The 17,566-nt window shown below is 37.9% G+C and overlaps 1 protein-coding gene and 1 long non-coding RNA gene across 2 annotated transcripts; both read right to left on the bottom strand.

Annotated features, from left to right (window-relative positions):
- Positions 1–1,541: 1,541 nt before the first annotated feature.
- On the bottom strand, positions 1,542–7,614 carry LOC132166030 (vegetative cell wall protein gp1-like). Its single transcript, XM_059576772.1, has 4 exons — positions 7,537–7,614; positions 2,620–2,799; positions 2,164–2,454; positions 1,542–1,998 (listed from the first exon to the last, which is right to left on the bottom strand). Exons 3-4 carry the CDS (start codon positions 2,423–2,425, stop codon positions 1,811–1,813), a joined length of 450 nt encoding a protein of 149 aa, XP_059432755.1. The 5' UTR covers positions 2,426–2,454; positions 2,620–2,799; positions 7,537–7,614; the 3' UTR covers positions 1,542–1,810.
- A 1,028-nt stretch (positions 7,615–8,642) lies between these two features.
- LOC132166031 (uncharacterized) lies at positions 8,643–12,888 on the bottom strand. The gene is made up of 3 exons (XR_009438536.1): positions 12,808–12,888; positions 11,774–12,596; positions 8,643–8,714 (listed from the first exon to the last, which is right to left on the bottom strand). It is a non-coding gene; the product is annotated as an uncharacterized LOC132166031 (long non-coding RNA).
- Between the last annotated feature and the right edge of the window lie 4,678 nt (positions 12,889–17,566).

Here is a 17,566-nt window from a genome sequence, read left to right as displayed (position 1 = left end):
ATATATACTTACAAAAAAAAAAAAAAAAAAGTGAGTATATATTACAAAAATACTAGATCTTTACCTTTCTCTATTCGACAATTTTTTTTCTTTTTTTTGAAAAAAAGAAGGAACCCATAAAATAAAAATAAAAGTCGAAACAATCAGAGCAAAATCGATTGTCCCAACAACACTTTTGGAACCCAAAAAATAAAATAAAAATAAATTTAAAACAAGAAATACAATTTTTTTTTAGGTTAATTATCCTTTTAGTAGATTTTACTTTTTTTTTATTTTTTTTAACCTATGTTTCAATTCCTATCATAGATGATATTTACGAGAAAAGATAAACTTAGTTCTTTTGTCATACGTGTCGTCACAAACAAATGACATGTTTCTTAAAAAATAAAAATCATGTAAAAATTTAAAACTAAACCAGGAAAAAAAAAAAAAAAAATTGAAACAAATATAGGGTAGTCCCGCCACCCCATTATAACCAATGAGAGTGAATCAAACACTTTGGTAGTCGTTTAGCAACCCCTAATAACCAAAAAGATGTGGCCGAAAAGGCCATGGAAGTGGTCAAAGCATAAAAACCAATCTTACATTTATCTTTGAATTTTAACTTAAAAAATAGCTTAATTATTATGAGAAAACTTAAAAAATAGTTTAATTATTGTGGGTGCTCGATTTTCTTGTAACGAGACATGAAATTTTATTTTATTTTTATACGCGGGTCCCGCATTGCACGTGTTTTGAAGAGAGAACGTCATCGTTCTATTTTTGTCTTTGTCGGTGGTATCGGCCCACTACCCGCATAGATGTGAACGTAATCTCTCCCATCACAGCGTTTGATCACATTACGTAAATTACCGAATCTCTATTTAAGATCACTTTACAGGATTTGATTTTTTTTTTTTAAAAAAAAACGAAATTAAAAAGTATCTTCATTTTTTGTTTTTTTGTTTTTTTAAGTAAAGTAAAGCATATTCATTGATAGAATTGACATTAAAAAAAATGATACTTTTCTCACATGATAGCTTCTGATACCGAGAAGCCGTAGGTTTTTCCTTTTTGGGCGGAGACAAATAAATAACAAATAAATAACTCATGCTATGTCCAATGATTTATTTGCTTCTATCTATTTTTAATGATATCACGAAGCACAAGATGGTCAAATAAAATGATATAAAAATGAAAGCGCGTGACACACACGCTTTCATATTTATAATGATAATACGGCGAATAAGATATAGGATTGGTATATTTAATATTCGAAAAAGAATGTTGGTTAATTTCTTGTAGGCCGAAAAATTGACAAGGATCTGGCGGTTCATTATTGACAGGACGTACCAGACTCTGACTCTCTCCAGATGTCTAAAACACCATCAGATCCAATTTTTTGTTGTGATGCAGAGGACGATGGCAGTAAAGGAGGAGGAGAGATGATGCTGCAGAAAGCGGCGTTAACTGGCCAACTAACGAAAGTATTCCTTCGAGTTCTTTTGTTTTAAACGAGTCGCAAAGATTCAAAGAAAAAGGACGATACTCAGAAAGACTCGTGACGCCAAAAACTATTTTCTTTCTGATAAATGAAAACACTTTTGTTGAAAACAATACAGCACGTACATCGGGATCAAAGCCTACAACCAGCAGCTAACAAAAACTAAAAACCAGAAATGCTCTCCAGATCCCATTTGTTCAACAAACATCAGCAACGATCAAAATTTTTTGAGAGTTCACCAAAACAAAAAGGACTTACAAGCCATCGAAGGAGCAATAGAGAACAAGAGGGCAGTTTTGCGTTCCCTTCACATGACCAAACCGTAGACTAAGGATCTGTGCTTGAAGGAGCAATTGGGTGACCATCCGAAGCTTTTCTCGGTGACTCTAGTGAAGAAGCGACTCCATTACCGGTTTTCCTATCAGGTGGCCCGGGTATCCAGGTAACAGGGTTTCCTCTAGACGGAGGAACCGGTCCCTTTTGCATTGAGCTCAGCAGAGGATCGAGACTGTGGCCTGGATTAAGAAGAAAGAAAGAAAGCATGAGGGGAAGTAGTTTCTAAACATATCAATATTACAAAAGCCTTGTACTAAACATCAGATTGCAATAATTAACAGGGCTATCAAGTAGTTTCTAAATTAAGGATGTGGGGTAGCAGGAAGGAGCAACATTTGGCTCACCATTGGGACCTGTAGGAGGCAGGGTGGAAGCCTTTTTCGGTGATCTTAGCGGAGGAGCGACTCTGTCAAGCACGACGGTATTTGTAGCATGATGCCCGGGGATAACAGGGTTGCCTAGAGACGGTGCAATTGGGTGACCATCGGAAGCTTTTCTCGGTGACTCTAGTGAAGAAGCGACTCCGTTACCGGTTTTCCTATCAGGTGGCCCGGGTATCCAGGTAACAGGGTTTCCTCTAGACGGAGGAACCGGTCCCTTTTGCATTGAGCTCAGCAGAGGATCGAGACTGTGGCCTGGATTAAGAAGAAAGAAAGAAAGCATGAGGGGAAGTAGTTTCTAAACATATCAATATTACAAAAGCCTTGTACTAAACATCAGATTGCAATAATTAACAGGGCAATCAAGTAGTTTGTAGATTAAGGATGTGGGGTAGCAGGAAGGAGAAACATTTGGCTCACCATTGAGAGCTGTAGGAGGCAGAGTGGAAGCCTTTTTCGGTGATCTTAGCGGAGGAGCGACTCTGTCAAGCACGACGGTATTTGTAGCATGATGCCCGGGGATAACAGGGTTTCCTATAGACGGAGGCAAAGGCCTGGGGCCTGGATAGCGCGGCGAGGCAGCACCTTGAGCGACGCTCACTGTCATAGCAAGAAGATACAAGGCTAATGCTGAGCAAACCATAGCTTGAACTCTCAACATACACGAATGGCAAGACTGAAACGAACCCATCGTATGGGTATTTATAGTCGACCGCCATCCTTTTTTTCTTTTTTTGAATATAGACAATATTACACTTAATTAAGTTGTATTTATCACAAATAAATGGTTTATAACTCTTGATTTAATTATGCATAATTCTGTGGTGGGCGGTCATCGAGGGCCCGCCCTAACATATATGATATTACAAAAAATTACAGGGAGAGAGGACATATCTCTCTCTCTCTCTCTGCACAGCTCTCGTCAAACTTGCATTCATAGCCCATGTGCTTTGGCACACAACCAATTTAATTTCTCATTTTAATAACAAATTCATTACATTTTTCTCTTTTTCTCAGTCACACACTTCTAACCCTATTCTTTAAATTTCTTCTAACAAAATTTTTGTGCAATACAAGTTATGTCCATAATATAATTACCTAAAAAAAAAAATTGAGACCAATGGGGCTAAGGAACTAAAATGTGGCAATGTGCACTGCATTTCATTACCTTAGTGGTTACTTCCACATTTTAGTTTGTTATATATATATATATATAATACATTTTCTCTTACCACCACTATTTACATATTTACTATGTTCGCTTTTGTCAGGCTATCTTTGGACGGCATGCAATGAGGTTGCTTGTTGTATGTTACGATATATGGGATTCAAATTCCATTTATTCTTTTCCATTTCCCTCGTTCGAATAAATAAATAAATAAAAATTTCGTTTTAACTTGTTATATTTATATATATTTGTGTGAACCAATACCATGTGGTAAGTGTAGCACTTTTTACTTGTTATGGGGGGTTTCTCCTATTCACATGCGCATTATATTTGTGTTGCACTTTATAACCTTCAACTCGCTCATTTGGTGATATTTTGATCTGGTGAGGACACATCTCAAAAACCCATATGCTTTAAGTCATTTGAGAATCTTGCCGAACATACCTTATATTCTTCATTCGTTGAACTTTTCAAAGTTTTCATTGAAGGCCTTGTTTACTTCGACATAAAATAGTTTTCGTTAAAAACACTTTATGGTGTTTACCTTTCACACAGAAACCAATTTTTTAATATCTTTTTATATATATATATATACTTTCCAATAAGGTCCCCGACGGGACCTGCAAGGGACTTGTTCGAGACCCTGCAGGGACTTGTCCGGGACAGACCCGAGAACCGCCCGAGACTTGCTATGGACCCCACCTAAGACCTAGGACTTCACTGGGACCCGCTCGGGACTTGCTCGGGACCCCGCCAAGACCCGCTTAAGACTTGAACAGGACCTACCCGGGACTTGACTAGCACCCCGCCTAGGACTTGCCCGGGACCCCACCTGGGACCTGCAAGGACTTGATCGGGACCCGCCATGGACTTGCTTGGAACCTCACCGGGATCTATCCTGTACTTGACCGAGACCCCACCATGCAAGTCTCGGGTAGGTTTTGGGCAAGTCTTGGCGAGGTCATAGGCAAGTCCTGGGCGGGTCTTGATGAAGACCTGGGCGGGTCCCATTCAGGTCCATGGTGGGTCCCAGGCAAGTTTCGGTTAGGTCCCGAGAGGCTCCTGAGCGAGTCCCAGTTGAGTCCAAGTCGAGTGCCAGGCGGGTTCTGGCCGAGTCCCAGACAGGTTCCGGGTAGGTCCCGAGAGGGTCTCGGACAAGTCCCGGTTAGGGGACCCTCTTGGGACCTACCCGATCGGACGAATCTTGGTCAAGTCCCAGCAAGGTTTTCGGTGGGTCTTGACAAGGATCATCGATTTAAGAATGAGATGCTCATAGTTGAAAAATAATTTACGGTTTTCAAAACCGTAAACCATTTTCCAAAACCTAAAGAAGAATTTTAGGTCAAAATGAAAATATTTTTCGTTGACCACTATTTTACGTCGAAGAAAACACCGTAAAATATGAAAATCATTTTTTCGAAACCATTTTACGTCGAAGTAAACGGAACCTAAATTAGTAATGTCGCTGACCACTATTTTACGTCGAAGAAAACACCGTAAAAATCCGAATGACCAATTCTTCATTTAATCCGAATGAGCTGGGTCTTCGACATTCTGAGAGCATCCTTAATAAAGCAAGCAAACTCCTAGTTAAATTTAGCAAATATAACCTAGTTTTCAACTCCAACAAATTATCTTCGGAAAATTGCAAAAGACAATATTTCCCTCTTCTCAATCCCTCCAACTGTCTGTCTCCCCCATGGTTTCTCAAGGCGCATCTTTCTACACCATCACCTCCTCCTCGTTACCAACTTCTAACTTCACATGAACCTACTCGTGCGGTTCTTGCCCACCTTCACTACCTTGTCTAAACAGGAGGAGCCCCTTGCGCATATAGAGATGTCGCCAAGACCTCCTCTAGAATCTGCATCCGCACATCCACTTGCTAAAGTGATTTTGCATGATTGGCCAAAAAAGTCATTTCAAGCACACAAAATGTAGGAAAAAAAATCCAAAATCAATCCACGCACAAAGATTTACATTAATAGTCACTCTCTTCCGTTACAAAAACAATTACCTCATAATTTCTTTTAAGGGTTATATAGTTTTTTGCCTTAAGAGCTTCAACACTTTATTTTTTTCTGGGTTTACTTTTATCAGTACACATGACTTTCAGATACCTCCGTTAAAATTTCTTCCAAAATTTCACAGAAAGCAATGTCAACACCAATCAGATGTCGCCACATGTCATGCATTTAATTTGAAAAAAAAAATTACTTTTTAAAACAATTAAAAAGATTAATTTTTTTTTTTTTCAGGTGCAGTCAACTCCCAGGCAGGTCCTAGCGCGGTCCCGAGTGGGTCTTGGACTAGTCTCGATGAGTTTCAAAGCATTCGTTGCAAGGTCCATCGATTTTGGGATGCTTACGGTCAAAAATGGTTTATGGCTTTTAATATCGAAAACCATTTCTTAAAAATTAAAAAAGAAATTTCAATTAAATCTCAGCTTCCTTCGACCTAAAATTGTTTCCAGAAAATTATTTCTGCATTAAATGGTGTTTACTTCGACGTAAAATAATGGTAAACGAAAAATATTTTTCGTTTCACCAAAAATTCTGCTTTAATTTTCGAAAAACAGTTTTGAAAACTATAAACTATGTCCTGACTGTGAGCATCTCACTCTTAAATCGATGGACCTAGCCGAGACCCACCAAAACCTTGCTGAGACTTGACTGGGACTCACCTAGGACATGCTCGAGACCGCGCCAAGACCTGCCAGGAACCTGGCCAAATTTGAACGAGACCCGCCCGGACTTGCCCAGGACGCGCCCGAGACTTGACCAGGACCTGCCGGACACCCATATGGGACTTGACCGAGACGTCGCCGAGACCTGCATGAAATTCGACCATGACTTGACCGAAACCCCGCCGTAACCCGCTAGGGACTTGATCGAGACTTGCCTGAGACACTACCAGGACCTGCTCGGGACCCCGCCGTCACTTGACCATGACTCACCCTGGACTTGCCCAAGACCCGCTTGAGACCCCGCCGGGTCCTAGCCGACACTCCGCCGGGACTTGATCGGGACCCACCCGAGACCTAACCAGGACTTGCCAATTAGTACCCACCCAGGACTCTACCAGACCTGCCCTAGACAAGACAAGGACTTGATTGAAACCTAATCAGGACTTGCTCGGGACTCCGTCAAGGCTCACCTGGACCTGTCCAAGGCACGCCCAGTCGGGTCCTGGTCAAGTCTCGTGAAGGTCCAAGGGCGAGTCACAGTCAAGTCCCGGGCAGGTCCCGATTAAGTCCCGACGGGATGATTCAAATCCCGGGCATGTCCCGGCGAGGTCCCAGTGAGGACTTGCTCGGGACTCTGCCGGGGCTCACCTAGGCCTGTCCAAGACACGCCCAGTCTGGTCAAGTCCCGTGAAGGTCCAGGGGCGAGTAACAATCAAGTCCCGGGCAAGTCCCGATTAAGTCCCAGCGGGAACACTCAAGTCTCTGGCATGTCTCAACGGGGTCCCGGTCATGTCTCAGTGGGGTCTCGGGCGGGTCGCCATCAAGTCCCGAGCAGGGCCATGCAAGGTCCCAAACAAATCCTAGTCACGTCCCGATAGGGTCCCAGGTATGACTGTGAGGTCCCAAACAAGTCCCGTGCTGGTCCCTACGAAGACGTTAAAAACTCAAATACATCTCACATTTTTTTTTTTTTTTGAAGTAATCTCACATATTATTTAAAAAAAATAGACATATTATTTTTATAGACTGGATTAAAGGAATTTCTTCTAACCCAGTTCAGAAGAAAACTATATCCATTCTCCGGCCACTATTAAAAAATTTCTCACATTTTCTTACATTTTTGGACTTTTTTTTCTTTGAACTTCTATAAATTTCCAGCTACGTATAAACAATTTATATTTTACCACCCTAACGAAAAACTATTACACGAGGGGAGGAGCATATCTTGGGTGAGCGATTTTTGAGCCACCGCCGAAACCTTGTCAGAGCTCGATCACCAACCCGAGACTCATCCTGGTGGTCAAGCTACCACACTAAAATCTATAACTTTAAAATTTATTATTAGTTGAGTTCAAAAATATCAACTAAATTCAAAAAAAAAAAAATGAGTTGAGTTAACCGTATGTATGTAGTGTCAAATCAACCTAAAGAAATAGATAAAAAAAATTGAAGGGAAAGATTTCCTTCCAACACAAGCCCTTACCGTGCGAAATATTCAAATATAGGGGAAAAGAGTTGAAGTCGCCAAAAAACACGCAACGCAAATGGGGAGAGTGCTTGAACCTTTATAGCCATTTGGTGGAAACCATGCACATCACTATTCATGAGTGGTGGGGAATCAAAATTCAATTAATGGGAATCAGAACACGACAAAGTGACACACTACTCCAAACATTATGAGAATAGAATCTTCTCCCCTCTAAAATAGACCGAAAAATATCTAATTTATAGTTAAAATTTTGCTTCTATTTTTATTTATATGTTAATAATTAATTTATTAAATTTATAAAAATATATATATACACACCCACAAAGCATTTTTCTAAAACAAATATAACACTTTCTGTTATGTTAATATCAATTATTTTGGCAATAATTTCTCCATACCATTTCAAACAGAATGATAGAGTTAAGTAGACTCCATATAAGTTAATAAGCACTGATTGGCAGCACGCGGCGTGCGTGGCACGCCCACGCACGCCAGTGAAAATTTTTTTTCTTTATTTTTTTGGGCACGCGGCTTGCTGTTTTGATTTACCCTAAGTTAATGATATACCATACAAATTATCTGATTATTTACTTTGTGACCGAATTTGTTTTTTTTTTTATAAAAAAAAAAAGGGCAGAACATAAACATGTATCATTTCACTATTTTAACATAAAAAGTATCCCTCGTTCCTTAAAAATCAACTTATTTAATGCACTAATAATTTTATAATTCCGTATTTGTTGAAAATTAATAAAAACAATATTGAACACAAAAAAATAAGAGTTTGAATGTGAATGCAGGTGAAGCCATTATAAAATTTATTTACATAGAAAAAACTAATAATAATTATTTGATACTAACCATTTAAGAAGGTCTAGGAGAGGAAGGTCACACCCAAGATATTCTTCAATACTATTCCTAAAAGGCATACCAGTACTTTTTTTCTGCACGAAATTAGTAGTTCGCCACATTTCTTCCTGCAATAGAATTTAACACCATATTCAATTACTATTTGACCCAAAAATTTAAGTTCTTAAATTATATATATTTAATTATTTAATCATTACTCTTAATACTAATCCTCTTAATACTAATCCTCACCTGTGAACTCTTCCTTACCAGCATACCAATATTTTTTTCTGCATAAAATTAGTAGTGCGCCACATTTCTTCCTGCAATAGAATTTAACACCATATTCAATTACTATTTAACCCAAAAACTTAAGTTTATAAAATATATATATTTAATTATTTAATCATTACTCTTAATACAAGTCCTCACTTGTGAACTCAAACTTGTTTTTAATAGATAAACCTAAGTTTCCAAGGGGTAGCTCAATTAGCTGTGAACTACGCTTAATAAAACAAATGTCACTAGTTCGAATCCCCCCTCCCCTTCCCTTGTGTGAACATGTCAAAAAAAAAATAAAAAGATAAACCTAATTTCCAAACTATGAAGTGCAGATTCAAAATCAACCTACGACTTTAACACCGTGTTAAACTATCATTTATTCTAAAAATTTAAGCATATAACAATAAATAAATTGAATTACATAATCTTTACTTTTTACACAAACTTGTTTTTTCTTATTACCAATCAATTTTATTCTTTTTTTCTCACAAATAATAAAATCATTTTACCATTTTATCGTATCAGTTAATTTTTATTACAACTTCCAGAAAAGAAAAAATTAGAACAGCTGGCCAAATACGCATTTAGTCTCATTTAAATTTAAGATAATACACTTTCTATTTTCTAAGTGATCAGAATATAAAATAAGGAAACCATCCCACATCCCACCCTGGGGTATTGGCCCTAATTCATAAGATTTTTTTTCTTTTTTTTTTGGGGGAGGGGGGTGGTGTAGGTGAGCCCAATTATCAGTTGCATTTGAGCCGATTGTATTCCTTTGGGTAGGTTTTTATATCATGATTCATTGAATGGTGTGTTACGAATGGTTCTTAGAGTGCCACGTTAAAGATAATGTCAGTTGGTGAGTAGATGACAGCATGCGCTGCATTATTAATATTCATTGCAATCTTTAGGCGAGCTGTCACATATTTTTTTTAAGTTTTTATATCTTGATTCATTGAATGGAGTGTGTGTTACGAATGCTTCTTAAGAGTGCCAAGATAATGTTTGATGGGAGTAGAGACAGTCGAGTGGCTCATACATCATTACGGTAGTGGAGAAGGTGGGAAAAGTCAAAAACTGCGTTTGGTGGTGTGCTACGAATGGTTCTCAAGAGTGCCACGTTAAAGATAATGTCACAGTTGATGAGTAGATGACAGCATGCGCTGCATTATTAATTTTCATTGAAATCTTTAGGCGAGCTGTCACATAGTTTTTTAGGTTTCTATACCTTGATTCATTGAATGGAGTGTGTGTTACGAATGCTTCTTAGAGTGCCACGTTAAAGATAATGTTTGGTGGAGTAGACAGTTGAGTGGTTCATGCATCAATATGTGGTGGAGCAGGTGGTAAAAGCCAAAAACTGATGCGTGCAAAAACTTGAAAAACACGGGAAGAAGGGGGACCTCCTTAAAAAATAATAATAATAATAAAAATAAAAAAAAAGCCGATGACAGCCTGCACAGCATTATTAATTTTCAGTCGAATCTTTCCATGCGCTGTCAGAAGTTTTTTTATGATTTTTGACGTGATTCATTGAATGGGGTGTGTCACGAATGGTTCATAGAGTTCCACGCCGAAGATAAGGTTGATTACTGGCGTAGATAAATTGAGTGGTTCATTTACCCATTCATTAGGTGGTGGGAGTGGGTGGGGAAAAGTCATAATATGCGTAATTTGCCCGCAGTGGTGGGACACCAATTCAATGGAAAAAGTTGAAAGATGCGTGGGAAAACTTGAAAACCACGGGCGGAAGGCAGAAATTATTCAAAATAAATTAAAAAAGAAAGCGTGAGAAGTCTAAAAACCACGTACAAAAAATAATAATTATAATAATAATAAAAAAAGAGCCGATGACAGCCTGCACAGCATTATTAATTTTCAGTCGAATCTTTCCATGAGCGGTCACATGTTTTTTTAGGATTTTTATCGTGATTCATTGAATGGGGTGTGTCACGACGAATGGTTCATAAGAGTTCCACGCCAAAGATAAGGTGGGTTAGTGGCGTAGATAAATTGAGTGGTTCGTGCATTCATTAGGTGGCGGGAGTGGGTGGGGAAAAGTCATAATCTGCGTAATTGTCGCAGTGGTGGGACACCAATTCAATGGAAAAGTTGAAAAATGGGTGGGAAAACTTGAAAACCACGGGCGGAAGGCGGAAATTATTCAAAATAAATTATTTTGAAAAAGAGTGCAGGATAAGTCTAAAAACTACGTACAAAAATTAAAAAAATAAAAATAAAATAATAATAATAATAATAATAATAAAAGAGCCGATGACAGCCAGAACAGCATTATTAGTTTTCAGTCGAATCTTTCCATGAGCCGTCACATGTTTTTCTATGATTTTTGTCGTGATTCATTGATTGGGGTGTATCACGAATGGTTCATAGAGTTCCACGCCAAAGATAAGGTTGGTTAGTGGAGTAGATAATTGAGTGGTTCATGCATTCATTAGGTGGTGGAAGTGGGTGGAGAAAAGTCATAATCTGCGTAATTCCGCAGTGGTGGGACACCAATTCGATGGAAAAGTTGAAAAATGCGTGGGAAAACTTGAAAACCACGGGCGGAAGGCGGAAATTATTCAAAATAAAGTAAAAATGAGTGAATGAGAAGTCTAAAAACCGCGTACAAATTACCAGCAGATAAAAGAGAACACAGTTCAGACCCACGCGAGTGGTGGGGAAAGTTGAACACCGCGTCAGTGGGGGCAATTAATAGATTAATGAGAAAGGAACATTGACACGTGACCAGCTCGCAAAAGGTCGGTCACATGGCGCAACCGCACCGGATGCGAGAAGACAAACCTCGTGACTCGAGGGAAAATTCTAAACGAGACACGTCTAACGGCTGGACTGGGTGGGGTAGAGGTAGCGTAATCAGCTGAAATGGAAAAACTCCGTCATGGGCCCATTCTCGCTATAATCGTGTTGAGGAGATGAGTAAACGTCATATGCTTTGCAAGTGGGGTCACACAGTTCAGGCCCCCATGTGGGATCATCACATTATATAATCTATTAAACTAGTTCGATCCTACCTAATGTACTCAAATAAAAATGGTATGACGTAAGCTAGTTATTAATCAATATATGCAGATACCTGAACGGGCGAATACACCAAGCTTCCATGCATAACATTGGGACGTCGTCTGGCATACTGCAACAATCGAAATAATAAGAATTAAGGCAACATTCGAAATAATACGACTACTTAGAAGGAGACTCCCAACCCGATTGCTAACTAAAAACTTGCTCGCAACCCTTTCCAAGCATCTAACGAGGCTGGATCCACTAATAATTATCTCCACGTAGGAACGAATTTTACACCCACGGCCGTGATGAAATACCTTCAATTCTCATGAGTCCTCTCGCTTGGCTGGCCTTCACAAGCTACTTACATTTTATGATTACCCACACCGTTTAATTTTTTAAATAACATGTCAGTCATCAAACGAAGTAAAACTTTTTACGTGCAATGGTGAAACTAAAACAAACTAGGTCTTCATTGATTACGTGACACTGTAGCATAGCCCTTTTTACTGTTATCCACGGTATCCGGGAAGTATCTCACATAAACAAGCACGCATATGCTATTTACCAGCAACTCTCTGATCTGCTCTTTCACAGCGAGCTAGCGAGTTTATGAGCTACTCATTACCAGTAAGCGACAAGATGATCCGCTCAACAGCGATACGATGGAGTACAACCAAATATTTCGCCTCTTCATCAGTGATTCAACGGAGTATAAACATAACCTTTCATCGCATAACAACTTTTTTTCACTTGCTCAGAAGATAATATTACGTTCTCAATTGCAATAAGATATCATAGTTACGGCATTGCAAATATAATCGGGTAGTGATTGCAGAAAGAAGTTCGTAATTGCTGACGCAATTCATGCTGAGAGTGCAACAATCTGCGCCCTGGGCAAAATAAGGATTATATGAACAAATTCTTTTTCAAATCAATAATACAGCAGCGGAAAAACACCGAGAGTACAAGGAACCAACATAACAAGTTAGATTAAATAAAAGACCAACGGGAAAATCAATACTTACGAGCTGCACGCAGGATCCTATTGCAAACACCTAAAAACTTACAAGCTCCTATATTTATAGAAGTAAAGAAAGATACCTAAATCGTAGCCAACACCTACACGCGGGGACCACCTAGATGGTCGAAAAGGAATTTGACAAAAGAAAATACCAACTTGCGGGACCACCTAGATCGTCGAAAAGCAATTTGAATGAAGCAAACAAAAAACCGGGCCTCTTCTTAAATCCCCAAAAAAAAAAAAATCTTCACCTCAAAATTAATTTCTACCCTTTTATTTTTTATCTCACATCAATTATTTTTATTATTATTTTTTAAATAAAAAAATTACTACAAAATAAATTTTTTACATTTTTTTTATATGAAATATATTTTTTTTCATTTTTTCCGTGAAACATTTTCATTAAAATTAATCAAACACATATTCATAGAAAAACACTACAGTGTTAGCCCTGGGTTCATCCAACCTCTTGGCAAACACTGCCACTTAGATCATCCACAAGCAACTTGATAAAAGCAAACACATTGTTAAAAAAAAAGAAAAAAGCAAACATGTATCCCTAAAAAAGCACTACAGTGCCAACCTAACAAGCACTACGGTGTCGGCCCTGGGTTCATTTAGGTTCCGTTTAATAAACGGCTTTGCTTGATTTTGACTCTACATTATTTATCTCATTTTTTTATTTTTTTAATATTTTTTTACTTTTTATATCACATCAATCATTTTTTATTATTATTTAAATAAAAAAATTACTACAAAACAAATTTTTTTTATTTTTTCATACGAAATTTTCTTACTTTTTCACTTTTTTTTTTTTAAAAATAATATTTTTACTTTTTTTTACATTAATTACTTTTTGCTACAATATCAAACTAAAACTAAAATAAAATCATTTATCAAATAGACCCGTAACCTCTCGGCAAACACTGCCACCTGAAACGTGGAAAAGCAATTTGATAAAAGCAAACACATTGTTACCAAAAAAAGTAAAAAACAAAACCAAAAAAAAAGGCACCTATTGGCGGGGACCACCTAGATTGTCCAAAAGCAATTTGATATGACATATGCTAAATCTAATAGTCACACATGGATAGTGGAAAAGCAATTTGATAAAAGCAAACACACATTGTTACCAAAAAAAAAAAAAGCACCTATTGGCGGGGACCGCCTATATTGTCCAAAAGCAATTTGATATGACATTTGCTAAATCTAATAGTCCCACATTTTGTGCATCAAAATTATAAGAGATAAAGTGATATTTTCCATCAACTTGGTTTAGCTACTTTTTTACATCAATTTGAACCATGTGCTATTTACTACCTAGGATTTTGATTGACAAAATACTAGTGTTTTATTAAATTTTATCATTTCACATTTGATATAATCTTATAAAAGCAAAAAAAATGATAAAGATACAACTTTTGAGCACAATTTTGGCCTAACATTTTCCTCATGTGATCATTTAAAAAATAAATAAATAAATAACAAAGAAAAAAAGAAAAAATTACAGTTTACCCCCCAAAATTGACAGCGTATTTAAATTAGAATACTAAAGTTTCAATTTTTGCAACCTACTCCCCCAAAGTTTCAATTTTTTACAATTTGACCAGTTGTATCCAAAACTTCTTATATTGCCACTAATTTTTTTATTTTTTATTTTTTAAAAAAAAAAAAAAAATCGAGTTAGCCGTAGCTACCCCTTTGGCCATCTGCACATTTTTGCATCCTAATTTTATTTTTTTTATATATATAAAATAAAAATTATGGGCAATATGAAAATTTTGAGTAGTCATAGTGGCCACAACGCAATCGGGAAGTGTGGCAATCCGGCAGGGAAAGTCACAAGCGACATTAGCCAACTAAGTTGGTCCAATGGTCCAGCCTAATCCAAAACCGATGAACCACGCTAGTGAGGTTGACCTGATAAATCCAGTTATTAGCATCAACCCTGTTAATCTCATAGATCAACAAGGGCCGATCCAGCATGGAGCATCGGGAAACCAGGTTCTGATAGGAGAAATTCGTAGAATATTTGGAGGATTTTTCGGAGGAAGAGAGTCTAACCGCGCAAGAAAGGCTTATGCGTGGCAAGCAAGGAATGAAGAGATATGAGCGGTTGAAAAGCCGATAAAGGTTCAAAAGAAAGAGTCCTTCGTGATTGGATTCTCGAATAAAGACTATGAAGGGATATCCCCCATATAGATACTTTGGTAGTCACCTTAACGATGGCCAACCACAAAATGCACAGAATTCTAGTAGACAACGGGAGTTCAGCCAACATCCTATACCTACCAGCTTTCAAACAGCTCAACATAAGCCAAGAAAAAGTCAGAGTAGCAAAGTTCTTGCTGATGGGATTCACAGGTGAACAGGTTCAACCAGTTGGCACCATTGATCTCTCGATGACCGTCAGTACTATCCCTAATCAAGCGATAATAACGGTGAGATTTCTGCTAATTGACAAACCTTCAGCATACAACACCATCATTGGTAGAGCAGTACTCAACGAACTCCGGGCAATAACATCAAGCCCACACTTACTTGAAGATGAAGTTTCCAACTGATCACAAGGTCGTGGAAGTTAAAGGAGACTAGTGTGCGGCCCACCAATGTTACAATGTAACCATGAAAGGTGTCCCCGAAAAAGCTACTTCCAGGACCGGGTGTAACAATGGCAAGAAATAGCAATGAACGCGGAGCGTCTAAAGAAGTGCTATTGAACAAGGAGAAAACCTTGGACAAAAACAAGATGCTACCCCAAGGCGAAAGGGGAGCAAAGATTAGTCTATTAAAATATTCATATATCATAGTTGAAGATTATTCTGGAGGTTAAAGTTTAGTTTGTTAAGCAGGATTAAAAGAATCGAGTATATCAACTCCGGATATTTTCAAAGATGAACCGGGTATATCACCCCCAAATATTTCAAAAAAGAACCGGGTATATCACCCCCCCGGATATTTGAAACAAAAATCGGATATGTCACCCCCGGATATTTCAAAGAAGAACCGGGTATGTCACCCCCGAATATTTCAAAGAAGAATAAGGTATATCACCTCCGGATATTTCAAAAAAGAACCAGGTATGTCACCCCCAGATATGTCAAAGAAAAACTGGGTATGTCACCCTCGAATATGTCACCATCGGAGACAAAAAGAAATTCTTGGATAAAAACAAAGAATAGGGAGACAACCCTCTAAAACAAGGACAAAGAGAAAACCTTGAGTAAAAATAATTAACAGGAGACAACCCGGTAAAAAATAAGAAAGTTCTCGAAGACAAGGAGAAAACTTTGAACAAAAACAAGAATAGGGAGACAACCTTCTAAAACAAAGACAAGGAAACAACTTTGGGCACAAACAAGTAACAAGAGACAACACGGTAAAAAACAAGAAGACTCATCCCCGGTAACAAAGAGACAACCCGGTAAAAAACAATAAGACAAGGAGATAACATTGGGCAAAAACAATTAACAGGAGACAACCTGGTAAAAAACAAGAAGCATCCCTAGAGATAGGGAGAAAACCCTAGGCAAAAACAATGAGCTACCCCAAGACGAATGGGAAGCAAAAAGTTTGTCTGTTGAAAGATTTATAAATCATTATTAGCGTATTATTGTACAGGTTTATTCCTGGAGACAATGAGAAAACTTTGAACAAAAACAATGAATTACCACAAGGCGAACGGGAAACAAAGGTTAGACTGTTAAAAGACTTGTGAATTATTGTTTGAATATTATTACGTATGTTTGGAGCCTAGTTTGTCAAAACAAGCATTGGAGAGATGATTGGGCATGATCCCCGAATATCTCTAAGATATGACAGGTTTAACCCCCGGGCAAAGGATAGAGCTGGGGGGTGCTCCTGGGAACTCAGGTGATGTCAAAAACAGAGCTGAAGAGCTCCAACTAACAAGCTCAAAGCACACTCGCTAGGGAGACATGAGTCTTAGATAAGGTCAAACAACAAGTCGCCAGAAGACTTTGACTAAATTCTCATTACCCAAGTACCTTGGCTAAGGGAATTGGGGGTAACTGTTGGAAATAAATTCATACTACAAGCCCACCAAATTTTCGGTCTAATGGCCAAGGATAGGTCCATGAACATATTAATTAAATAGCAATGGCTGTTTAATTAATTAATAGTCTTATATTCCATTTAGGATAATATTGGAATAGACGTCCTACTTATCTCTGCAAGATGACTACTCAAAATTATCTCTACATGATAACTGTTGAGTTCTATCTCAATTATGGACTCCTACTACAACTCAAATAAGAAGAGTTAATTCAAGCCTACTTCTATAACTCAAGCCTATAAGTTGGCCCTGCACAAGGTATGAAAGGAGGATAAAATATTATCTTAGATTAGGAATAATCTTCTCTCATCTTCTTATATTCCTTCTTAGAGCTCAATTAGTCCATTTGAGCATATTGAATTATTGTACGTGAAAGCACAATATTTTTCTTAGAAATTGTTTGACTTTGGCATCTTAGAGCTAAATTTGTCCCTTTGAGCATATTGAATTATTGTGCGCCAAACGCACAATATTTTTCTTAAAAATTGTTTGACTTTGGCATCGGAGTGTCTCCGGAGAGACACCTTTAACAATTGCTCTTTGATAGTGATTTGGAGTGCACGATGACATATTGTAATCTTGAAGACCTCGAAATCACATTCACCATGTTGAAAACTATTCTAACAATATATATATATGCGCAGATATGGTGAAAATCGAATATATTCTAACAACAAACACAACAATTTTTACTTGGTGAAGTATATTCCTGAATTGAGCGTGGGCAATCCTAAGGATAGTAATGGGGACAAGAGTGATGAACT

Source organism: Corylus avellana, chromosome ca11, assembly GCF_901000735.1.
Source record: "Corylus avellana chromosome ca11, CavTom2PMs-1.0".
Classification (NCBI taxonomy): domain Eukaryota; kingdom Viridiplantae; phylum Streptophyta; class Magnoliopsida; order Fagales; family Betulaceae; genus Corylus; species Corylus avellana.
The sequence above is the reverse complement of the archived record's forward strand: the minus strand, read 5'-3'. Positions and strand labels throughout refer to the sequence as shown.

Excerpts from the sequence above, each read along its gene's own strand:
- LOC132166030 (XM_059576772.1), bottom strand. The coding sequence starts at position 2,425 with ATGCAAAAGGGACCGGTTCCTCCGTCTAGAGGAAACCCTGTTACCTGG. Across the intron at positions 1,999-2,163 it reads GCCTCCTACAGGTCCCAATG|GCCACAGTCTCGATCCTCTG; the intron begins GTGAGCCAAATG and ends TTCTTAATCCAG.